Genomic DNA, 25,541 nt, shown 5'->3' with positions numbered 1-25,541 from the left:
GGGACAGGTCCTGCTCCTCCAGTGCAGGAGGCGGGGGGTGGGGGCCAGGTGGGATCTTGGAGGGCCTCCTCAGCAGTCTCCGGGCAGCCAGGGCCTCCTCAACCACCTCTGGCTTCTTAGTGGGTGGCGGAGGGGGGTGATAAGATGGGGGTGGGGATGGTGGGGGTGACTGGTCTTTGGAGGCACCGGGAGCTGCCTGAGGTGGGGTTAGGGATGTCTGGGGAGTAGGTGGGGGACTCAGGGCTGGCAGCAGTGGTAGAAATGGGCCCAGGGACCACAGCAGGGGCAGCTGGAGCAGGGGCAGCTTGGTTTGGGCTCTTGGCTTAGCGGAGGTGGGAGAAGGGGGCAGGCACCTTGGGGTGAGGAGGTATGACAAACCTGTCACCCAGGGCAGTCGACACGTGCGGACCAGAGCGGTCTGAGGGCGCCGGATCAGAGGAGGAGGAACATAGAGACGTGAGGGAGGAGGAGACCGAGGCCCCGGGAGATCGAAGGGAAGTGACACGCTCTGGTTTAGGGGTTGGGCCTTGCCTGGGGAAGCAGGGGCCCCTGTTAGACCCTTGGGAGGGAGGGTAGGGGTACCACTTTGGCTCGAGTATCCACTGGAGGGTGAGAGTGTCCGTTCTGGGGAGCGTGGGGGACGCCGGGAGCCACCTGGAGACAAGCCAGGCACCCAGCTGCCTGCTGAGCTGGATGGACAGGGTGCTGCCCCCACCCCTTCTGACCCGCCGCCAGTGGTGGGCGGCCGGGGCAGCTGTTGCTGCTGCTTCCGCTCGGGCTTGGGAGGCAGCCCCAGGGGCCCATCATGTGCTGCTGAGCTGCGCTGATGGAGCGAATGGGTCCGGCGGGGAGGTGGCGGGGGCCGCTTCAGCTTCCGTAGGGACACACTCCGGCCGGACAACTGGCCACCGCTCCGAATGCTAACAGTGTCCGAGGCCTCGGCAGTGCTGCCCCCGCTGGGAGAGCCCCTCCCGCTGCCCCCCAGGGGAGGGGGCGCCACGTTACTGTTGGCCACAGAGCTCTCTGGCCGGCCCTCTGAGCCACCCTTCGAGGAGAGGGTAGAGCCGTCAGACACAATGGTCTCAGAGGACTGAGAGTGGCTCCAGGTGTCACTGGAGGAGGAAGGGTGGCGGCTGCGGGGCCGCGGGCTGGAGGACCGAGGAAAAGTGTCCCAGTGAGCGGATGGAGGCCGGGCTGGATGAGAGCAGGCTGCAGCGGCTCAGCGTGCGCAGGCTGCAGCGGCCCAAGGCCACCACGTCCACTGTGGGCGGCAGCACGGCGTGCGGGATCAGCTTCGACAAGTAGGTGGCCTGGGGCGAGATGGACATGGCCGGGCTCAGGGGTTCTGGAGGCCCTGCCCCTCCGGTCAGTCCGGGCACTGCTAGGGACATGGGCCGGGTCAGTGGCAAGGGCCGGGCCCCCGTGGACCGGCCAACGAGCGTGTCATCCCGGTAGATGCGGTCGATGTGGCGCTGCAGCATGGCCTCTGCCTGGGCCACCGGCTTCGGCCTCTGCCTCCAGCGCCTGCAGGGACACCCTGGCCCCCTGGCCCTGAGGCCGGGCCTGCCGGATGGCCATCCACCGTGGGGATGCGTACAACGTCCCGTGGACCGGGAGGCCGAGGAGTACCTGGTGCCTCACGTTCATTCCACAGGCCTGGAATGGACAAGGAGGGCATGGGATGGTCAGCAGAGGGGGTGGCCAGGGCTGCCCGCCCACAGCTTCCTCATCAGGCGCTCACCGAGTTCCTTCTGCACGTGCTGTGGCAGTCCCAGCACCGTGCTCCGCCGCTCCCGCCGGCGCCGCCCTGACTTTCCAGATGATTTGGGAAATGAGTCATGCGGTCGGAAGGTGGAGCCTGCGGGCAGAGTCCAGGGAGAGAAACTGTTAGAGCAGGTCTAGGGCACATTCTGCAGAGCACAACTTTTATAGAATATTAATAAGAACTCTGTGAGAAAAGATTTCCACAGTCAAGTAGGCATGGGCAAAGCTGGGTTAAACAAAGCTAGACACTTTTCTGCAAGCCTTCTGGAAGGCTTTACTAGGTCAATAATGATGATTTCCATTTAGCGAACACTTATTAAATGTGTTAGCATGCTAAACACTTGGCATTCATTCCAATAAGGTACGTATTCTTATCCTCATTTTTCTAGAACATCAAACAGAAGCACAGAGAGGTAAAGCATTGGCCCAAGATCACACAGCTGTAAATAGCAACACTAGGCTCAAAACCAGGTTTCTCAACTCTTCACTGTCCTGCTTTTCAGTTAATGCTCATTATGAACCTCCAAGAGGACACAGGGTACTATGTTTCCTGAATCCACTGAATCACAGTCTTGGGAAACACTAGATTAGGAGGAAAAGGGAAAGCTGCAGGTGCTGGGTGCCCACCACCCCCCCTCCTGCCCAACAGTCCTGGCTGGTGAGTGGATACCTTTGCGCTGGATCATCTCAGAGCGGACGGAGAGAGCGTCCTCTGCCGTGGAGCTCTCAGCTGTGTAGGACGTGGTCTGGCTGCAGGAGGAGATGCTATCGTCATCTGGCCTGGTCCGGGAGGACTATTGGGGGAAGAAGGATCAGCCCAGAGGCGTGAGTGGGGCTTACCTTTGCCTCCTCAGGCTCCCCTTTGTAACTTCTGACTCAGATTCACCCCCCACCGACCTGCCCCAGCATCACCTAGCACTGAGCAGGCATCAGCTAGAGCTACCCTGGACCAGCCCTCGGGGGCATCTCGTCTAGCCTTTCATGATACAGAAAGGAAACAGATCCAGAAGGGTTCAAAGACATACTTGTCAGAGGTCAAGCAGGGAGAGAGGAATACATCAAGACTGAGCTGGGGGCAGGGCTCACCTGGATGCTCTGTGTGTCTCCATGGTCCCAGGTACCCTTGTTCAGTTTCTGTTTTTCTGAAAGGCATCAGAAAGGTGTGTTGAGCTAGGCCCCTGACTTTGGGAGCTGAAAGTAGCGCTGGAGAGAGGAGGAGGAGGTTACCTTGGTGCTGGAGGGAACGGAGCCCCTCCTGGGCCTGCGTGTGCAGCTCTTCCAGGTGAGGCGGTCGCCCACTGGGGAAGAAGACATTGTCCTGGTGCTCATCCACTGCAGACCCTAGCCCCTGGCCTGGCCCCACACTTAGTCGTTTGTCACTCTCAGCCTTGGCAGAGCCTGCTGGGAATGGAGGAGGAAGGAAAGTGAGGCCCAAAGGTATCTGGGCCCTGGGAAGGCACAGGCACTGCAACAAGGGCGCCCACAGTCCCCAGAGTGCACAGGGCACCTGCACATACATGCAGTGCGTACTTCCCCCAGTCTGTACTCACAACCCACAGTCCTGGGGTATACACTCAATATACACAGCCCCCAAGTACATACACAAGCTATAATCCAAGTGTACATATATCTGAGCACCCACACCACACACAGGGCCCCATATAGGGCACCATACCCAAGGCACACATGCCCACCATATATGCACACAACACCCACAGGCTTCATTCAGTATGTATACAAACACATAGCATCCAAGTAAAACCACATCTGTGTACCCACACCAAGAGCACACCCAGCCGCCACGTATACACATGACACCCACAGTCCCCAGTCTGTATATACACAAACAGTACCCAAATATACACACAACTGTCACTCAGGGCCCCATGCAAGACACTCCAGTGTACACATAGCCCATAGCAAATACATTTCTCTTGTCTCCAGATCCTGAGCTACACTTTACAGGAAGACAAACCACCTCTTTGTACACCCCATTGGCCCAGGTCCAAGAAAAAGACACATAGGACACTAGGAAGGGGGTGGGCACTAGCAAAGGTCATAACCAGATTCCCAGGAAGTCCTGGGGTGTGGGCTAAGCCAAGGATATGGCCACTTGGGTCCCCTAGTCACCCATGCAGCTGTCCCTTACTGGAAGGATAGGCTGGGGAGGGGAGAAGAGGGACCCCAGCCACTCCACTCCCCCTGAGGCAGCTCCAGCCTCTCTCTGCGGAACAGTCCCAGGTATCCCCCTCTCCTGGAGGCCCAGGGCCCTGGTGCAGAGGAGCCAGGGGTCCATTACAAAGGATATTGTTACAGGCCCTGCCCACGGAGGAGCTGGGCATCTAATCCTGGGAATAGGGGCTGTGTCAGCACTTTGCAGCCCCAGCCCCCCTTTAAACGGAACCCACAACATAAGCAAAAGCTCTGGCAGGGTCATGTGACCTTGGCAGCACCTTGTGGAGGGACAGGAACAAAACAAGCCCTTTAAAGGGCCACGCCCCAAGATCAGGATCTTCAATTCAGACACCTGTACTGTCCCTTCCGCCTTCCTCAGCGCATTCTTCAACAGCCAAGCTCCCGCCCAGGGAATCCTCAGGAATCCCACAAGGTCAGAGCTAGGAGGTCTCTCAGTGACCCTCCTCTCCCCAACCTCCTGATTTTACAACTCCACAAAGAGGCTCAAAGAGGAAAGGTCTTGCCTAAGGTCACCCAGCAAATCGGAGTCAGAGCCAAGACTAAACTCCAGGTTTCCCGAGGGGACTCCTGAATCACACTCAAACTGGGGGCCCTCTGGCCCCCACATCTTAATCCAGGCCTGAAAGCCCAGTTCCTAGGAGGAGGAGGGCATAGGCCCCTCCCCTCAAAACTTCACCCCCAGGCCTCTAAACACGATTTTCCTGATCTGCTCCCCAACTTCCAGGGGTACTACTTTCCTTTCTACTCTGCTCTCCACATCCCATCCTCCCACACGCACACTGAGTTGACCCGGGAGGGGGTGCACTACCTCTTGGAACTGAGGTATTGGGATGTACCCAGTAAAGCGTGAGTACCCCTGGAGGAAGGCAATCTTGCCCGAGGACTGCGGGCTTCAAGGTCAGAGACACCTAGAGCCATCCTCTGAAACACAAGCAGAAATCAAACAAAGGCAGTAGGAAAGCTGCTGGACAAAGGCACCGCGGCGGACAGGGGAGTCTGGCCTCATTACCAGCCCGCATCCCCCACCCCACCGCCTTCCCGGGCCTTGATCCCCCATTCTACGTAAGGGTCTGGCAAATGGGGGTATCGGAGATCTCTTATCTCCCCCACAGCCACACCCACTCACCCTTCTTCTTGAAGAGCCCGAGGAGCGCCGGGAGGTGGCGGCCCAGGAACACCACCATGACTGCCGACGCCACTCGGACCGTCCCCTACGTTGACCTCTCCAGAACGCCCGGCGATGCCTTCACCATAACCCAGCGCTGAGGGGATGAGTCTGCCCGCCCAGCCGCAGAGCGCCGGCTCCAGGCAGAGGAGGGGGAGGGGCTACTCTCCAGGTCCTCCTCCCACCTTCACCACTGCTCCCGCCCATCCACCGACCCCGCCCCTCGAGTGCAGGGAAGGAGCAGGCACCTTCCCAGACTCCGACAGGGAAACTGAGGCACGGAGTCTCTGGGTGCTCGGCTCTTGTGCAAAGGATGACTAGGAGGGCCAAAGATACTCAATTCCAGGGGCAGCCCACTACCCCTGTCCCCAAGTCCTTTTCTAAACAGTCACGAGCCAGAGCTAAGGCAAGGGTGCCGGCTGCCAGATGGTGGGTGGAAGAGCCACTAGACTAGACTTGGCATGGTGCCCACCCCCAAGTCCTCCTGGCTGCTGAGGGTGATTCCCTGGGGAAGGGGCTCACAGCATGGAGCAGCCAGGCAGAAGCCCAGGACTGCCTGGGCGGATGGCAAGGACACTGGCAGAGGTCCCTGGAGGAGCAGGAGCCAGCCCAGGACACAGTGCTGGGAAGTCGGGGAGATGCCCAGAGCAGAATCACAGTGGCTGGTGCTAACAACCCCTCACGTGTATGTCCAGCCCCAGACGTTCCAAAGGATTATCTTCCCACTTCAGTAATGTAACATCAACAGCCAGAAGAGCACTGTGAACTCGCCAAGGTCACACAACAGAGACAGGCCTTCAACACAGACCTCTCGCTCCTCCAGCCAAGGATTCTTCTCACTGGTCTCACTCTGTGACTCAGCGACTCTCTTGGATCACCAGGCAGGGAGAACAGAATTAGCCATAGGTGAGGGCAGTAAGAGTGGGGGGCAGGAGGGAAGGTACTTGGAGGGAAGTCAGGTCCAGGTTCAAATCCAGCTCCATCACATACAAGTCATGACCTCACATGGAAACAAGGCTAAGAACTCCTCTTTATAAGATTGTTGTATCCATTCATTTAATCAGCAAATATTTATTAAACTAGTACTAGGGGCTACAGCTATTGGAAAACTTTTATCTTGTTCACCAGTATATCCCTAGTGTCTGGCACATACTATGAGTTCAATAAATATTCGATGAGGTGGCGCAGTGGTTAAGAATCCGCCTGCCAATGCAGGGGACATGGGTTCGAGCCCCGGTCCGGGAAGATCCCACATGCCGCAGAGCAACTAAGCCCATGCACCACAACTACTGAGCCTGCGCTCTAGAGCCTGTGAGCCACAGCTACTGAGCCCGCATGCCTAAAGCCCGTGCTCCGCAACAAGAGAAGCCACCGCAATGAGAAGCCCATGCACCGTGACGAAGCCCACACGCAGCAACAAAGACCTGACACAGCCAATAAATAAATAAATAAATTTTTATAAATAAATAAATATTTGATGAATACACGAATGAGATAAACTAGCAAAATAATTTTAGATAGTGAGGGCTGAGGAGATGTGACAGGAAGTGGGTGACTTTAGGGGGCATCAAGGAAAGGCTATTGGAACTGAGACCTAGAGAAGAAGCCAACCAGGGCAAGTGCTGGGCATAGAACCTTCTAGAAAAAGGCAACAGCAGGGACTTCCCTGGTGGCTCAGTGGCTAAGACTCCACGCTCCCAATGCAGGGGACCAGGGTTTTATCCCTGGTAAGGGAACTAGATCTCATACGCTGCAACTAAGAGTTCGCATGCCACAACTAAAGATTCTGCATGCCGCGATGAAGACCCCGTACGCAGCAACGAGGATCCTGTGTGCTGCAACTAAGACCTGGCACAGTCAAATAAGTAAATAAATATTAAAAAAAAAAAAGAAAAGAAAGAGGCAACAGCAAGCATAAAGGTGTCTTGAGGCAGGAGTGGTGGGGTGGTTTTCCCAGAACAGAGAGGAGGCCAGTGTGGCTGGAATATGATGAGCAAGGGAGAGAATGGCAGATGAGAAAAGGCAGGAGCCAGGTCAGGTAGGGCCCCAGAGGCCTTGGCAGAGTCAGGATTTTATTCAAAGAACCCCAAGAGGTCAGTACTAAAGGTTCAGCTGAGTATTGACGGTGTTAAAAGAGATTCCCCCGGCAACTCCAAAAAGAGTAGTTGAGGGACTTCCCTGGTGGTCCCATGGTTAAGACTCCGTGCTTCCACTGCAGGGGGCATGGGTTCCATCCCTTGTCGGGGAACTAAGAGCCTGCATGCCATGCCACACGCTGCAGCCAGAAAAAAAAAAAAAAAAAAGAGTAGCTGAGACTGTGGAAGAGAAGGTCTGTGAACTATAAAGTGCTGTCCCCCAGACTCTGAGGACACCCCTCTCTCACAGCACCTTTCTCTCTCTCTGAGTCCCTAGGGATCTAAGAATTCACAATGGCTCCCATGCTGCAAGATCCTCCTACTGGTCCCTCCCCATTTGCTGTGCCACTTCTCAGGGACCACTCATGCAGACACCTGAGCCTTTGCTCTCTAGAGAACAAAATTCTGTGGGGCTAGATAGTATATATCCTCAGATCATTGAAATCTAAATAACACTCTTAAGAAGTGGGCACATTTTTTTTCTTGGCTGTGCTGTGCGGCTTGCGGAATCTTATTTCCCCAACCAGAGGTTGAACCCAGGCCCCCGCAGCGACAGTACTGAGTCCTAACCACTGGACCGCCTGGGAATTCCCAAGAAGTAAGCACTTTTATCTCCGTTTTACAGATGAGGAAATGGACACCAGAGAGGGCAAGCATTATAAAGCTGGTAAGTGGCGGGACAGCATTCACACTCAAGACCACTTGAATCCAAAAAGCCACGTTCTGCCCACTGTGCCAGCTACAAACCTGATCTCTCTCTGAAGAAGGTTTGGATGACCCTACCATCCCCCCAAATTTGAGGTTTCTTGACCACATCCTCCCCTCTTCCCTCTGTCTTAGGCCAGACCCATCCATCCCTCTTATTAGTCCCACTCAAACAGAAAAGAGCAGTAGACTGACACTTGTAGGGTGATTAATTCATGCCAGGCACCAGGCCAGGCGCTGGTGGAAGGCAGTCTCTACCCTCACAGATCTGACAACAGTTCTTCGAAGCAGGTACTCAAAGATACTCTCCTGGTAACTGACCTGTGAGGCTCACAGAGCCAGGTGACTTCCCAAGCTCTGGCTGGTTCCAAAACTGGAGCCTTCAACCATGCAGGACAAAGGCATACTCAGCTTCTCCCAACCAGGGAAACTAAGGGCTGAGCTCTGCTAAGTCAGGGCGGGGGAAACATCAGCTCATCAAGGTCCCAGGCCCATAGCTTGCAGTCAGGGTCACAGCTGCAAATTCCCCAGCAGGATCCAAGGCTCTCACACTTGATAACATCTGGTTCCCCCAGCAACACCCATACCCCCGACCCCCGCCCGCGCCTTGGCCAGAGCCTGAGGTCCCTCTGAGCCACTCCAGGCTTAGGTCTACACACCTGTAGCTTGTCTGGGGAGAGGCTCAGAAATTCGAGCCTCGGATGAAGAGCGTGCACCTCACAAGGAAACTAAGGCCCAGAGAGCAGAAGAACCTTGCCTAAGGCCACACTTGGGAGTCCGTGTTCCAGGACCTTCAGCCCCAGCACAGTCCAGAGGTGCAGCCTGGGACTGAGGCTCACCACGCAGCCTCTGCCTCCCCTACCTGCCCAGGGGAGGAGGCTTCCTGGATCTGAGAAGACACCTTGCTCCAGGCCACGCACACCAGGAAGCACACCTGCAAGTTCCGGAAGGAGCTGAGAGTACGGACCCACCAGCAGAAGTGTGCAGACCGCACCTCCAAAAAGCTTCACTGGGGCCATCCCTCAAAGGCGGGTGCTCTCACCACCACGTCCACAAAGCACACCACGCCTCCCTAGTCCACGCCCTCCCCCACACCCGAGCGCCACTGTGCAGATTCAATGCAGGGTCCTGCTGGGTGGCTGCGTGTACACGAGGGCAGATGCATGTACCCACTGCTCTGGGGCCCCCCTGAGCCTGGAAACAGAGAGGAATAGGAAAGGGAGCCCCTGGCCCCCACCCCCCAAGGCCACATGCACCTGTGCGCATGCGTATGTACTGTCTTGGCAACATCCTCCACGGGGTGAGGCCCAACCTGCCCCATTCCAGAGCAAGGGGCGGGGGCTGCGGCACGCCCCCGCAGCCAGGCCGGCCTGACTCAGGGGAGAGGAATGAAGTGGGAGGGCACAGCTGCCCAGGTGGCCTTGCTCTGGAGCCAGGATTCAGGGTGTTTGGAAAGTCTCAGCCCCTCACTTTTGTACTGGTGGGCAAACAAAGGCCCAGAGGGGACCCGGGCCTTCCCATAGGAGCAGAATCCAGAGCACGCGTAGCTTTTATTCTCTTAGAGGCAAGACAAAAGGAAGTGAATACAACTCTCAGGCGAAGGCGCTTTACAGTCCTCTCAAAGCACTTTCCTCTTCTACTGTCTCGAAGAAAGCGAATGAGAAACATGAAAGGTAGGTGTGAGTTCCCTTCTTACAAATGAGCACAAGGCTGGAGGGACAGTGACTTGCTCAAGGTCACCCAAACAGGAAGTGGCAGAGCCCAGAACCTCGGTCTCACTGCAAACGCCTTAGTGACCCTAAGTCTCAGGAAGTTAAGGGGTCGGCGTGGGAGGGAGGGGGCCATAGCCTCAGTCACTGCCCAAAGTGGGGGAGCTCTGCACCCCACTTCTGCACGAGGGGAATCTCCTCCTTCCTCTTCTCAGTGCGAAGCCCCAGCCTAGCCAGGGCAGAGCCTGACAGGGCCGGTTCTAAGGTAAAATATTGGTGGGTAGGGAGCGCCTGGGACAGGAAGGGGAGGATCCCATCCTACAGGCGCCTGGGGGAACAGGCAGTCACACAGGGAGGAATTAGCTACCATAATATTAGTAAATGTCATAATGAGTTTCCGGGTCAGTATCTGCTGCCGACAGTAACATAATAATCTCTTTCGGCCAGGGTGAGATCCCGACTTCCCAAAGCCCTCTCCTTTGTTCCTTCAAGGCATGATTATCCTCATTTCATAGATGCCGGAGAGGCAGCCACCATGAAGCCAGGAGAGAAAAGGCCTGGGAGTCGGAAGGTCTGGATTCCAGGCTTTGGACAAATGAATCAGCCTCTCAGGGCTGCAGTCTCATCTGTAAAGTGGGACTAATACCCACCTCACAGAGTGCCTGGGAAAGTTAAAGCCACGCAACCAAGTGTAAACACAGTGTTGTCATCAGAGGGAGCCTCTGCCTATCCAGGCATAGGGGCCTTTTCACTTTCACCGATCATAAGCCAGCATTTACTGAGTGCCAATTGACTGAGACACACATGGTCTCTCACTAAATCCTCCTCACCATACAGAGGCACTCCCCTAGGGTTAGTGACTTGCCCAAGGTCACACAGCTAATAATGGCAGAATCAGGATGTGAGCCCAGCTCATACTGGCTGCTGTTCTTCCCATGCCCCTAGAGGCCTCCTCTCCCATCCACTTCTGGAGCTCTCTTCAAATCTCAAGTGGAGTTGAGAACCACTATTAAGATAAGGTCTGATAAGGGACACTTAACATCAGCTTCCTATCAGCTCCTCAGTGACCTAGCCCTATCTAGCAGCCCTAACTGCCCCCTGTTTGGGAGGAAAGGGAATTCGGAGCCCACACCAGATATCCCATTGCCTGGGAGTCAGAGGTCCTAGGCCTGAGCTCTCACTGCCCCTCAGTTTGAAGCATGATCCTGAATCAGGCACTGCCTTCTTCTGAGCCTCAGTTTCTTCATCTGTGAGGTAGGACGGTTGGGGAGATGATCTCTAAAGAGCCCTTGGCATGTATGACTCTGCCACTAGAAGGAGGGGAGTGGTCCCTCACTTTGGGTCAGGACCTGGGGCAGCAAGGGGGTTCAGCTTATCTCAGATCCCTCAGACCAGAGAGGGCTGGGCCAGCCCCTTATCTGGAAGCCCAGGGCTCCCACAAGCAAGTCTAGACATACAGTTGGCCACAAGTCTCCCCACCCCAGTAAAGGGGAGGAAACAGGAAGAAAGGGGGCAAGGGAGGTAACAGGAGCAGGTCTTCTCCCAGCTGCGGCCACTGGTGCTCTAGGTCCAGAGGCAGGGCGGAGTTTGACTCCACCAATGACTTAGTCCCTTCCCTCAATCTCATCTGCAAAGTGGGAACAATAAACCCTATCAGGAGGAGGGCCATGTGTGTAAGCCTGACAGTATAATGCGTGGGAACAGGAAGAGGACAGAGTGCTGGGGGTGCTCCTTGAGCTCCCAATTCACATCCTCCACCAATCCTCCGTACCTCCCAGGACCAAGTGCCTAGATGGCCTGGGGCTGGGAGGGTTGAGTTGGATTCCTGAGAACCAAGGCCAAACAACCCCAGCAGGTTACAATGTCTTTGCAGCAGTGAGGAGGCCTCTCTCTATTCACCCTCACTCTTCTCTATGGTCCAAGGGCATTTGTAACATGGGACCAACCCTTCCTTGAAAGTCAGTTTCCCCTCCCACTGCCAACGAGCTCCCTCTCTGAGCTCTTGGCGGCTTCAATGCTTAGTCCTCAACCCCTGCCCTTCCTCCATAGTGCTTCCTCCACCTGTGCACCATACGGAGTCCAAATCCCCCAGGGCCTCAGGCTTTCTTCACCCGGAGGACATGCAGGCCCCTCCGTCATAAGAGGATATCCATCTACACCTAAAATAATTAAGAGCACAGGCTTTGGAATCTGACAGGCTTGGGTTTGAATCCCTGTTCAGCAACCTCCTTGCTGAGTAGCCTTGGACAAGTGACTTAACTTCTCTGAGCTCCAGCTTTCTCATCTGTAAAATGGGAATAATAGCTTACAGCTTGTAAGACCATTGGAGGACAAATTAATTAATCAAGGTAAAGGGTTTAGCATAGCATTTAGCTCTGCTGCCACCCCCAGCCAAGCAGCCTCACACATAGAGCCTTCACAGCACTCTCTGGCCCATACTCTCAACATCTGATTAATCCTAGGTCCTTCCTATCACTTCTGCCACCTCCTCCGCAGTGTCTCTGCAGCTGCCACTCCTCTCCACTCCCACAGCCCTCAACCTGTCCCCAGCCCTCACTTCAGCAGCCTCTCCCCTGGATTACTGCAACAGCCTCCAGACTGTTCTGAGCTTCCACTCTCACCACCCCACCCCCCAAACTGTCCTGCCTGCACCTGCCATCTTCCTAACATACCACTTTCATAGGCTCCTCACTTGCTCAAACACCTTCACTGGCTCCCTTTGGCCTGTAGACTCCAGCCCTCTCTGCTTGCCTTGCGTTCTTTCCCCCATCCTTTCACAGACTAATCAAAGGAGTAAGCACTCAAGCCCCAGTCCCATACCTGGACCTGTGTCAGCAGAGGCTGAAGCCAGGGAAGCCTTAGAATCCTCAGCACAAGTAAAAACAAAGAGATTGAGGTTTACATTCACTTTTTCTCCTCCCAGGCACAAGGAAGAAACCTCAACTACTTTGCTTTCCAGCCTCCACACTCAGTCTCAACCCCATGCCTTTGCTCACGACCATACCCCAGAGCTGAAATGCATCCCTGGGCAGGTTCTCTTGTCTAATCAACAATTCAGGACTAATTCCAACCCTACAGTTACTTCTTTAATACCAGCTCCCCAGTTTTCTAAAACTGACCGCAACCCAAAAGCCTTTTAACATATAGCCTAGAATATTCCCTAGCCCCCCACGCTTTCTTCTATGTTGCCTTGACATTGCTTTCTGGGTTTTTAGGAACACCTTTAAAGCCTGGTTGACCCTTGAGTTGCAGCAGGAACTGGAAGAGCACAAGAGATGCTAGAAGCCCCAGGCCTCTTCTGTAAGGGCTGGCGGGCCAGAGATTGTAAACAGCCCTCTTAATCTCTCTCTCCCCCACCACAAATGGTCACAAGTCTGGATCTACAGTTGGTTCTCAGGAAACCATCAGATTAGAGTGGCCATACGAGGGCAGATGAAGATTCACCAGCCCCAGCCCCAGCCCCTTGGTGCCGATTCCAAGAGGAGAGACAGGTGGGCACAGCCTAGATTTCAGGATTACTGGGACAGGGAGACTACTGGAATGTCCAGGAGTCTCTCATCAACCCAGCTTCTGAGGAACCTCAGAGAGCCTACCAGAATTTAATTAATCCTTTTCCTAATAATCATGATTATTCTTCAAACCACTGCAGGCAATGACCTTGGACAAGCCCACCTTCTCTATCAGTCTCTTTCACGACGAAATAGCCAGCCAGAACTGTAAGGGTCCCAAGAAGTCACCTAAGCTAAGCTGCCCTAATTTCACAGACAGGCCTCCCTCTAGGAGCCAGGAAGGTCCAGAGAAGTGAAAGCAATCTGCTCAAGGTCACAGAGCCCATACCAGAGCAACACTGAGAACCCAGACACCCTAAATCCCAGCCTAGGCCCTTTCTATTGCCCCCTGCATGGAGGGATGAGATCATCAGGCTCAATTCAGAACCTCTAGGAATGTAGGCCATCCTGGGAAGTCATGGGTGGATTCTCCCACCACAGGAGGGAGGCCCCCCAAGCCACCTTCTCCAGGATTTTTTCATTCCCCAAAACCAGCAGGTACCCGACTCTGTTGGAGACCCCTTATCTTGCGGGGTGGGGGGTGTATCCCCACCCTGCCCCTACCCCATGTCTGGATTCACCAGGCGGAGGAACTAGGCACTTTAGACAGCCCCTCCTCCAACACCTCTTGGGACCCGGGGATACCCTGAACCGCCACACCCACTGGGGGGAACCTGGAATCCTGGCTCCCAGCCTTGGAGTTGGAGGCCTTCCCATTCTGCCCCCTCCCCCCGACTTGGAGGATGGAATGTGACCCGCGGACAGATCCCGCAGCACGCTGGGAAGGGCTGCGTTCCAGCTCGGTGGCTGCACTGAAAGGGGGAGATGCGGCAGCGACCATGGGGACCGCGGGTGGGGGGGGGAAGGGGGACAGAGAGAGGCAGCGGCGGTGCGGATGGGGGTGGGGAGGGAGCCCAGAGAACCAGTCCGACTCCCGATCAAGCCAGATGGAGGCGGCTCGAGTCTCCAGCCCCTGGTTTCCTGATTCTCCCCTCAACCTTTGTCTCCCCTCCTTCCTGCAAACTTTCAGCCTGTGCGGGCTAAAGCCTGGGGAACAAATGTGCGTGCGTGTGTGTGTTTATGTATAAGTGCTTTGGGGTCTGGCTGGTTGTGCAGTTTTGAACCTGTGTGTACATACGTGTGCCTAAGACGTTGGGCAACTGTACCTACACGCATGTGTCTGAATCTGCGACTGTGGTGGTGTTCGTGTGGCTGGGTAAACCGTATACATAGGTATATGTACCTGTATCTCAGGATCTGTGCCTCCCACAGCGATCGTGTGGGTGTGAATGTGTATGTGATTTTGTGTCTGCATGTCCATACATCTGAGTGGGTGTTGTGTATGTGACTGTAAATTGTGAACATGTACATGTGCCCGCCCGCGGGTATTCGTGCGTACATGTGTCTCTGTCTGCATGTGAGGGGTGGGGTCTGTGCGGGGGATTCCCGGCCCCCCAAACTCACACCCAACAAGCCCCAGGAGGGGGCAGCAGCGGCGGCGGCGGCTGCGGCAGGAAGACCCTCCTCCCCGCCTGCCCCGCCCCCACCCCCAGCCCCTACCTGCCGGCCGCTTCGCCGACCGCCCGAACCGCCAGAAGCTGCGGGCCCGGGGGCCGCTTGGGGCCTTCCTCTTGTGGTGTGAGTTGCCCATGGTGGGCGCGGGAGCCGGCGCGGGAACCCTAGCGCAGCCCTACCAGCCCGGCAGCCGGGCCCGCAGCCACAGGAGGGAGGCAGAGAGAAGCGCGGGCGGCCACCGCAGGCGCCCCCAGCCCCAGCTCGGCCACGCCCCCGGGCTCTGCGGCCAATGGCCGGGGTGAGGGAGGGGCCGGCAGGGGGCAGGGCCTGGCGCACATCCCGTAAGCTCCACCCCTCTGAGGACCTGGGAGACCTGCTGAGCCGCCCCGCCCAGTGCTCTGGGAAAGGCCGGGCCTGTCCAGGTGGGGCCGACGGATCGCTCGCTCTCCCAGGCCAGGGGCTGCCTCTGAGGACTGCAGCTGAACCAAGAGAACTAGGGGCCCAGGCTCCAGACAGGCGGGGTCTGGAGCCTTGCTGCTGCTAGGGCCCACCAACCACCACCCCGTGAGTGTCACGTGTCTGTGTATCTCCTGTCTCTGCTTGTTTGTACAAATACATCTATCTGACTGTATTTCTGTAGTAATGGTGTTCAAAATAACAATAGAACCCTTTTATATAGCGCTTCCTATGTGCCAGGCACTGTGATAACTGCTTTCATGCATTACTTAATTTCATGCACAAAACAATTCCGTAAGGTAGGTACTTTTATCATCTCCATTTTACAGATGGGAAAATTGAGGTTCCATGAAGTCAAATGATTAGCCCAAAGTCAAACAGCATTAAGCTACAGAGCCAGTACTCAAACCCAGACTGAGTCCAATACCCACTGCTCCAGGCTACCTACCCCACCACTTTATCTGTGCCTCTCCATGACCTTGAAGGAGGGCATGTAATTGGGCATTTGTATTTGCGTTCTTGAATGTGGCTGTGTAGTTGTGCATCTGTGACCCTGAACATGTGGGTTCCTCTCTGTGTCATCACCTGTGACTGCATGCCTGTATCCATATAACTGAGTCTGTTTACATAGGTTTGGATGTGTGCTTTTGTGTATTTGCCTATATAATTGTGACTCCCTCAAGCTGGCTGAATATCACTGCTTTTTATGTGTTTGAGTGTGTAATAGTCTGCTTGAGTGCATGTTAAGTAAAAACGTTTGTCTATAAGACTGTAATTGCACGTGCTTTTCTGTATCAATATGACTGTGCAATTGTCTGCTGATATACCCATATCTATCTACCTTTGGGGGGTGGGGTATGTGTAAGTAATGGAGCATATAGGTAAACATACATGGAAGCACATGTCTGTGTGCATCTAACCCTAACTCTCTCTCATCTCCCGTTAAATAAGTCTTTGTTTTTCAAAGCCCAGACCAAGGTTCACCTCTTCTGAAAGCCTTCCAGGTTGCCCAAGGCCCCCACATCTTTATGTTCTCACAAGTGCCCTGTGTCCAGGGACCTGCCCAGGACCCCACACACTGGGCAAGGACTCTCCTTTACGATCACTCTGCCATCTCTCCAACCAGGGGCAGCATGGTATAGACAGAGAAAGAGCCCTGGGCTGGAAGCCCACGGCCCTCAGTTCTAATCCCCTTAAGGTTCATCCTTTCTGCCACCGGGGCAAGCCCCTCCACTGCACCTTGCTGCCTCTTATGCCCAGTGGCTCCAAGACACCCTGTTCCCTCCCTGCAAAATGGGAGAGTTAAAGCTGAACCACACCTTCCCTGAGGCCCATCTCTTGTTAAGAGACTGAGGTTGACAACAGTGTAGTCCCTGAGGGGCTGGTATTTTATATATCCACCCAGAAAATACTTGTTGAGCATACACTGTACACCACGCTGTGTGCAGCAGGCTCCCTGCCTCGCACAGAGAAGAGGGTCCTAGTGGCAGAGCTGGATGAGACCTCAGAGATTTGCTGGCCCAATTCCCTTAATTTACAGGTGGGGAACCTGAGGCCCATAAAGGGGAAAGGTGGTATGGGGGGGGCAGAGAGAACACTCAAGGGTAAAGTCCAAATCCCTTGGCATGCATTCAGTGAGGACAGGCATGCAAAGAGCTTAGAAGGATGTCTGGAGTGTAGCAGGTACCTTGGCCTTCACAGGAGACCTTGCAGGAGCTGTCCCCGCTCACCAGTTCAGCCTCATCTCTGACCACACCCCTCTCATTCTCAGAGCTCCTTCCTCTTCCACCTTTGCCTGTCCTTAAGGCCCTGCTAGACAGTGTCCTCCTCCATGTCTTCCTTGACCCCCCCCCTCCTCCCCCAGCCCAGTTCTTGGGGCTCCCACAGGCATTAATGCTGTCCGCTGATACAGAACTGATCACACCTCAGGGCTCCCAGCACCCTGTGTAACACCAACCCAGCACTTGTCTGAAGGCAACAGTCTGCTTTGGTATCTCCCTTTCCAACCAGAAACAAGTTCCTCAAGGACACTGATCCCTCTCACTCCTCCTAGTAGCCCCAGGCTCAGCACAGTGTCTGGCACACAGTAGGTATCCCTACATGTTGAACAGAAACTGGCAAAGGTGGTGATGATGGCACCTTGAGCACTAATGGAGGTGAAGAGGCACAGGCAAGAGAGTCCAAGGCACTCTCCCAGTCTTACCTTCTTTCACTACAAAGGCTATGCTTGCTCCTGGATCCAGGAGGAAGAGTACTACCAACGAGTCAAGTGCATGGGAGAGCCTGGGAGAGCCTGGGGTAGGACTGGTGGGAAGAAGTAGGTGGTATGGTAGGCATATGGACCAGAACTCCTGGAACCACAAGGCAGGGTTTGAGTGTCTCGTGACCCTCCTGGAGGATAGTATTAAAGGCCTCGGCTGGCTAGGGGCTTAGAGGAGAGGGTATCCTAAAGCAGGCAGGAGGTCCTACTCGGAACAGACCCCACCAGCAGCCTCCTGGGAAGCACGCACTTTGCCAGAAGATTCAGGGTTTAAACCCTTGGCAGGCTGAGCTGTCTCCATCTCCCCTCCATGCCAGCACAGAGCACCCTGGGAGTGCAGCTGACAGCCTTTGGTGAACCGGCCCCCAGGACAGCGGAACACTAGAGCACAGAGTCCTGGGGAGTATAGTCATGGGGGAGGTGGACAACGAGTTCATCCCTGCTGCCCAAGGAAGCTGCTTCCACCCACTTCCTCCCCCAAGTCAGCCACAGGACTGGAGGTGGCCGTCCATGGGTTCTCCAGATGGGAGGCAGAGGTGTGTACACCTGCTCTCCCCACCCCGCCGCATTCACTGCAGCCTAAACAATATACAATGCCTCCTCTCATTAGTTTTCTTCAGCATGTGACAGGCCAGGAGCAGCTGAGACAGCTTTGAGGGTTCGGGAGAGGGGAATTTCCGAGGGGGGGTGGGGGAGGGGAGGCGCTCCCACTGCCCTCTGCCGACAACAGATTAGAGATTTTTCTGGCCACAGGGAAAGGGAGAGTGGTGGGGGGAGGGCCCCCCAGCCTGAAGGGGATTTCCAGGAGAACCTGGGCCCTGTGCCACCGGTGCGGATCCAGGGCCTCCGCTGAGGAGGGAGGGGGAGAGGCAGCTGGACCCGGCCCCTCTCTGAAGGTGTCAGAGGTAAGGGAGGGGATGGATGAGGCCTTCTCGGCCTCGGCTTCCTGCTCTTTTCATCCCACCCCTGCTCGAGGCCCCTTTCTGGGATGGGATTTTCCATTTGAAGTCAGAACAAAGGAGTGGGGAAGCTGAGGTCAGCCTGGCAGGTGTGGGCTCCTGTTCCGCCTCCAACACTGGTTGGCTGTATGACCTTGAGCAAGTCACTTCCTCCTCTGGGCCTCAGTTGCCCATCTGTATGTACCGTGAGGGCTCCCTGTGACATCTCAGGCTATCAGCTCTGAGCGCCCAGGATCTGGAGATACCCATGCTCTGGGGGCCCATATCAGATTACCCACCTATCACCCAAAGCCACTTAATGCCAGGCCCTGTGCTGGGCAGGGCAGAGGGAAAAGACAGTCAGCCCAGGGCCTGCCCTCAGGATGTTCAGAACAGTAAGGTATGGTGATGCCTGTGCCCACGGAATGCGACAGCCAGCTGGTCCCAACCCCCAACAGAAGCCTTGCCTGGTTCCAGCTCTGCAAATCCCTCAACCCCAGCTTCCCCTCATTCTTCCATTTTAGCTCGCATCACCTCTTGGGGAAGCCGTCTTTGATCTCCCCCTGGGATCACTCTGTTCCCTCCTTAGTCACACTTCTTGACCCTTAATTACTTGTTCAATGTCTACTACCCCCCTCAAACTGTGAGGTTCACGAGGACTGGGACCTTGTCTTTCATTCATCCTCAGGACAGAGTCTGGCACATAGTAGGTACTTATTACCTAATATTAAATACTTAGTAAGTATTTGTGAAATAAATTAGTGAGACCCCCTCTCCCATCTGGACCCAAGGCAGACAATGCTCATCACTTCAGAGGGGCTTGGAGAAGGTGGACCCAGACTCCTTTATGGAAACCACTCCCCCACTGATGTATCCCACAGCAGAGGGAGCCCTGCCCATATCACATCAGTCAAGGCCCCAGGCTAAGGACACTGAGATGCCCCTCCCCAAGAAGCAGGTGACCAGAAAAGCATATCCTGGGACTTCCCTGGTGGTCCAGTGGTTAAGAATCCACCTTCCGGGCTTCCCTGGTGGTGCAGTGGTTAAGAATCTGCCTGCCAATGCAGGAGACACGGGTTCGAGCCCTGGTCCGGGAAGATCCCACATGCCGCGGAGCAACTAAGCCTGTGCGCCACAACTACTGAGCCTGCGCTCTAGAGCCCACAAGCCACAACTACTGAAGCCCGCACGCCTAGAGACTGTGCTCTGCGACAAGATAAGCCACTGCAGTGAGAAGCCCACACGCCATAACAAAGAGTAGCCCCTGCTCGCCGCAACTAGAGAAAGCCTGAGCACAGCAACGAAGACCCATTGCAGCCAAAAAAATAAAAAAGAATCCCTCTTCTGATGCAAGGGACAAGGGTTCAATCCCTGGTCGCGGAACTAAAATCCCACAGGCTGCAGGGCAACTAAGCCCGCGCACCACAACTACTGAGCCTGTGTGCTCTAGAGCCCGAGCGCCAACTAGAGAAGCCCGCACATTGCAACAAAAGATCCCGCATGCCGCAGCTAAGACCCGACACAGCCAAATAAATAAACGAATAAATAAATATTAAAAAAAGAAAGAAAAGCATATGCTGTTCAACTCCAAATCTCTTGAGCACCCTGCTCTAGAGTCTGGGGGCAATAATTTCCCCAGGAGTATCACAGAGATGATGACACTGAACAAGGCCTTGAGGATGAATAGAAGTACTGGATAGAAAAGGGAAGGGAAACACATACTAGGTGGGGAACAGCACATGCAATGGCACAGAATGTGGAAATACATGGAGTGTTTATTGAAAGGCAAACAGATACCACCTGGACCTCAGAGAGGCAAAGTGACCACTAACCAAAGTGCCTTTGGGTCCTCACTTTGCTTTAGAGCTACACAGGCCCCTTCCTCAGCAGGGAGAGTTGGCATTATTCACCCTGCATCCTCACCCACCTTCCTATGACATCCAGACCACTGGGTCCCGATGTCATGTCCATCTGACTGGCCAAAGGTAGGCTCTCCTTCCCTGAACATAGCTCCCACCCCCAGTCCCCCCTTCCAGCTTGCTCCTCCAGACCATTCTCAAACTCATAGAATTCTAGAATGAGAAAGGGCCACTAATGGTCAGAGGTCATTAAACCCCATCTTTATTAAGACAGACAGTGTCTTGCCAAGAAAGGGGCAGGACTTGGCAAAGGAGAACTCAAACGCAGGATTCTCTCCATAACCCCATGCCCAGCACAGCTCTCCCTGAGTGAGTGGCCAACGTTCATGGGGTTAAATCTGCTGGGCCTGGCAGGGTAGCTCCTAAATTCTCACTATCAGTATCGAAGCCATCCCCAGCGCCCACCCCCCCAGCCACTGCCCACTGCCTGAGAGAAACCTTCGGGAGGGCTGTATACTCCTTTCCCCAAAGTTGATCCTAAGCTCTACAGCAGTTACTCCCCTCGAGTCAGAAACACATCCAACCTCATATTATCTTGTTTGGAGAGTATGGCCTCTGGAGACAGATTGAGTGGCTCTGTCAGTGCTACGCTATGTTCATCATGTCCATGCAAGTAAGAACCTTGCCCGTCTTGTCCCAAATATTTGCATTACCCTGACCAGTACATGACACTATCTAGTAAGGAATATGTCTTTTTCAAATGAATGAAGCTGAATGACCTTGACCAACTTACTTTCACCCTCTGGGCCTATTTTCTCACCCCTAAATGGTTGTAACTGACCACCTCCCAGGTTGTTGAGGACAAGGGAAAACATTCATGAAAATGCCTGGCCAGGGTCTGGCACATAGCAGCCTTCATGTTCCCCTTCAAATTAGCCAGCACCCTGCCCTCCTTCCACACTCTGCTCACCTCCTCCAGGAAGCCTCCCCCGATTATCTGCCAGCCTCCAGTCCTGGCATCCATCCCAGAAACACTTCCTCCCCACACACTTGTCTAGAGTCCACATGATATTTCTGAAATATATGGATGTCTGCTTGTTTGTTTGTTTGTCTGTTACTTTTTCTGTGCCTGAATCCTCCGCTGGACAAAGGTAAGACTCCACCTTCCCTGGATCCCCCCTCAATAATCATCATCGTCATGGGTATCTGAGGTGGAACCAATGAGTTGTTTTCCAAACCTGAATCAGGATAAACTTAGCTAATGCTCAAGTCCTCAGCATCACAGCAGCAGCAACCCGCTGACATCTGGACCATGCTCCACAATTCACAATGCACTTGCATGTCTGTTTTCTAATTTGATCCTTGAAACACCCCTGTAAAGCCAGGATTTGTTATCTCTATTTTACAGGTAGCAGAACTGAGGCTTGGAGGGGTTAATAACCTGCCGGGGTCACATGGCCCGAGAGGGGCAGACCAGGGCCCAGGACAGAATTGTCCTGTCAGCTTCAAAGCCCATTCCTTCCAGACTGGGTCCTTACAACTCAGGTGAATAAACTCACAAACACAATAACAGCGACCCCTTACATTTCTATGGTGACTTCACTTTCAAATAATTTTCACATCCTCTTTTGTAAGAATCTTGGAAAGCTCACAGACCCATCAAGGATATGTCTAGCTGGAAGGTTAGCCCAGTGAGAAGGTCCCCTCTCTTCAAGAGACAGTAATGGAAACAGTGAGGCCACAGAGAAGTTGCTTGCCCAGTGTCACAGGGCTTGCTAACCGCTGGGCCAGGATGTGAACTCTCATTAACTTGCCTGACTCTGATACTCCTCCTACTTTATCAAGTTCCCTCACTTTTCTCTGGGCCTCTTCCCATCTGTACAATGGGTTGGATGAGAAGATCTTTAAGCCTTTCCCCCTGGTCTATGTCCTTGGGAGAATCATGAAAGCAGGACCAGTTTTGGAAGTCAGATGATTTGAGTTCAAATCCCAGGTGGGCAAACCAATCGCTCACTGTCCCTGAGCCTCAGTTTTTCCATCTTCAAATGGTCGTAAATGATAATGGAGGTAATGGATGCGGGGCGGGGAGGTGGGGGGGGTTCTGGCACATTCAGAATAATAAATAAATGTCAGACTTCCTCTCTTTCCTTTCTAAGTCTGTGCAGGGCAGTGCGGGGAGCACGGGGGTTCTGGAAAACAGAGGCTCAAAATCTATCCCAAGCTCAGTTTTCCCTTTTATAGTAGGGGACTCAGATTAAAGAAGCCAAGACCTGCATCTATGGGTCTTTGGTTCAGCAACTGGGAGCAGGGAGATAATGACCTCCCTAGCAAAGGCCCCTGACCTCCCAGGAATTTTCTGTGTGTGCCTCCTCCCCATCTCCCCCAATCTTCATTCTAAACATTTTCCCCAGAAAGAGTTAAGCCTTCTTTGGGCTTCCCCTTCCTGACCAGCAGTGCCAGTGGAGATTAGAGAGATTGGATTTATTTCTCTTAATAAACAGAAAAGAAGTTTGGCCAGGCAGGTGACAAGGAAACAATTGGAGTAATAGGAGGTTGGAGCAAAAGGAAGCAGGACTTCCTCCAGACATACCTACGGCCACCCTCAGACCTGGGGAAACAACAGCCAGGGGCAGGGAGGTGTTGCCCATGCACGTGGTCCCAAATCAGGTCGACCTGCTGCCCAGAAAGCCCAGTGCTACCCAATACCAAACACAAGGCAGGGGGGAGGCCTGCCACTGACCCAATGACCCTTAACCCAGACTGTCAGAGCAGGGACCTACTTTTCCAGCCCCTGCCCCCAGGCTGATCTCCCAGGGGAAAAGTGTCCACTGCCCTGAGGTATGCCACTAGCCTTCTATCTCTAATCCTGACAGTCTGACCACAAACCATCCTGCTGCAATTCTGACCCATGCCCCCTTGAGTGCGATAGGGATGACTTCAGATTGAATCCCAGTGGGGCAGCCCTGGGACAGACTTCATATACTGTGGGGACTGCAGAGCCCTTGGAAACACCCCTCATGCAAACCTTCCCATGGGGCCTGGCCCAGTCATCTCAGCCCCAGCACCCAACTTCTGTTTGTGGCTGGGCTGCAGGGGAGCAGGGCCCATATCCAAAAGGAAGATCAGGCCGGATGCAATCACACAAGAGGCCTTTCACCCTCTTCCTGACCCCTAAAGTGTTCCATCTAATTATCCTCCAGAGGAGGTGGTTAAAGGACACTGGGCGGGTAAACAGGCAGAATGGGATTGGCCTGCACACACCGCCATTTCCTCACCTCTAGCACTGAAGCAGGAGCACAGGAAAGGTAGACTTCCTAGGACGGCTGGCCCCAAGGGAGCCCCACCCTCTTGCAGAGACTCATGCCCTCCACCTCAATCAGGAGACAGAAACAGAGAGGAAGATGAGGGAAGAACAAAGCAAGCAGCCAAAAGAAAAGTGATTCCAGTAGGGATGGGCCAGATCAGCCACCCCTCCCCTCAGGCTGCCCATCCATCAGGCCAGAGGGAGCCTAGAGGCAAGGAATTAGCTGTAGTACTTCAGGTAACCACCGCTGCCCCAGGTACCGCCTCTCCATTAACTTGGGCCTGTTTCCCCCATCTGCAAGCACACTTCCAACACAAGACCGTTTCTACCAAGGCGGGGAGAAGGAGTGGTGGGTGGGGCAGTTGGCTCAGATCCTGAGCTCACCACCCCAGGAGGTGGATGTTTGCGGTTTGGCCCAGGTGAGTGGTGAGGGGGCCCAGGTAGGAAAAGCTAACACTGCTAAGAACCTAAAGCATGTTATGCTCCGTGCTGGGTCCTCTGTGGGGCCGGAAACCCGGATCCACCTCGACGACTGAAACACCTTTTGAGTGCAGTTGGCTTTCCAGATCCAGAGGGACCCCCCCCACCAGAGATGCAGGGTCACGTGCCTCTCCCATTGGCCCCAGGCCAGAGTCAAGACTCTGACCCCCTGACTCAGCAGCAGAGGGCAGAGCCTGAGTGAGACTGGGGGAAGGGGGCACCGCCTCACCGTCCCAAGAGCCGGGCGGCCAGCACTTCCTGCTTAAGCCAGGGGATTCCTGCCCCCTTCGGGGGGTCCTCTCCATCTCGAGCGGGGCTGAGCCCTGGGCTCTTCGCTCCCCAAGCAACGGCGCCTAGGGAGCCACCACCTCCGACACGCCGCGGACCCCCAGAGGAGCCACCCAGGCCGCACCCTCGGCGCCGCCCGGCGCCTGCCCAGGTGCCCGGTCGCCTTACCTCGGCCTTTACCCTTGGCCCTCCTGGCCTTGTCGTCCGCCTTCTTGGCCCGGGGGGCAGCCGGTTCGGCGCCCTCTGTCCCTGCCGCCTTCTTGCGCCGCTTGCCCCGCAGCCAGCTGAAGGCACGGCGGAGGCCGGACACGCCGGAGCGAGACTTCTTCCTGCGCGGGGGGCCGCCCGGGCCCCCCGGCTCTTCGGCCGCAGGTGCGGCGGGGGGCGCGCGGGCCGCCATGGCTTGGCCGGGGGACCCGGCGCGAGGGTCAGGCCCCCTGAGGCGGGGCGCCCATGGGCCGGGGGCGGGCGGGCGGGCGGGCAGGCGGCCGCCGCGCGGAGACGCGCCCGCAGAAAAGTTTGGGCGGCGGAGGCAGAGAGGGCGAGGAGCGGGGCGGGCGGCGGGAGCGGCGCGGGAGGGGCCGCGGGGCGGCGGGCGGGGCGCGGAGGCCGGCCGGGAGGCACGGAGCCGGGAGGGAGAGGCCGCGGGGCGGGGGCGGTGCTGCCTTTGGCCCCTCCCCGCCTCCTCCGGCCCTCCGGCCCGGGTCCAGGAGGTCGGGGACTCGGGGAGGGCGAGGTCCGGTGCAGAGGGAGGGTGGTCCAGCGCCCCCAAGCCGCGCCTGCGGGCTGGGGCCGAGAGGGCGGGGTCGCGGGGCGGAGCGGGTCCGGGAGGGGGCGGTACCGAGGTTCCGTTTCTGCGGGGGCACTGAGGAGAGCTGGGTTCGAACAGAGAAGTACGGGGCGATGATGGGGGTGCGCAGGGAAAGCGGGGAGAGAGGTGTTGGCGTTGGACCCCAAGAGAACCTGGTGCCCTGAGTTTGGTCCGGGACGAGATGGGGGATTCTGGAATTCTTCTTCTGCAATAAGGGAATTCTGAGAATGTTTTCCAGGACCGGGGCAGTGCTGGAGGTTTTGCTCTAGAGACAGACGTCAGACCCACCCGAGACCTGTGACCGACAGTGGGTCTTCCTCTCCCATCTGGCGACTGGGAGTCGTCCCTTCGCTCCTTTCCCCTTCCTCACCCCACCTTCACCCTTCCTCACCCCATCTTCCCCCAGCC

At 55.5% G+C, this 25,541-nt stretch overlaps 1 protein-coding gene across 1 annotated transcript in view; it reads right to left on the bottom strand.

Annotated features, from left to right (window-relative positions):
• The window catches only part of KIAA1522 (KIAA1522 ortholog), a 28,351-nt gene extending 3,602 nt beyond the window's left edge, over positions 1-24,749 (bottom strand). The window contains 13 exon segments of the mRNA XM_032625752.1: positions 2-37; positions 39-94; positions 97-232; positions 234-520; positions 523-1,153; positions 1,155-1,496; positions 1,498-1,554; positions 1,556-1,656; positions 1,742-1,858; positions 2,435-2,558; positions 2,851-2,906; positions 2,992-3,165; positions 24,491-24,749. Of these exon segments, the coding sequence (XP_032481643.1) occupies positions 2-37; positions 39-94; positions 97-232; positions 234-520; positions 523-1,153; positions 1,155-1,496; positions 1,498-1,554; positions 1,556-1,656; positions 1,742-1,858; positions 2,435-2,558; positions 2,851-2,906; positions 2,992-3,165; positions 24,491-24,722 (2,349 nt within the window). The 5' untranslated portion in view covers positions 24,723-24,749.
• Positions 24,750-25,541: the final 792 nt, after the last annotated feature.

Source organism: Phocoena sinus, chromosome 1 (assembly GCF_008692025.1).
Source record: "Phocoena sinus isolate mPhoSin1 chromosome 1, mPhoSin1.pri, whole genome shotgun sequence".
In the NCBI taxonomy this organism is placed as follows: domain Eukaryota; kingdom Metazoa; phylum Chordata; class Mammalia; order Artiodactyla; family Phocoenidae; genus Phocoena; species Phocoena sinus.
This window is presented reverse-complemented; position numbering and strand designations above follow the sequence as displayed.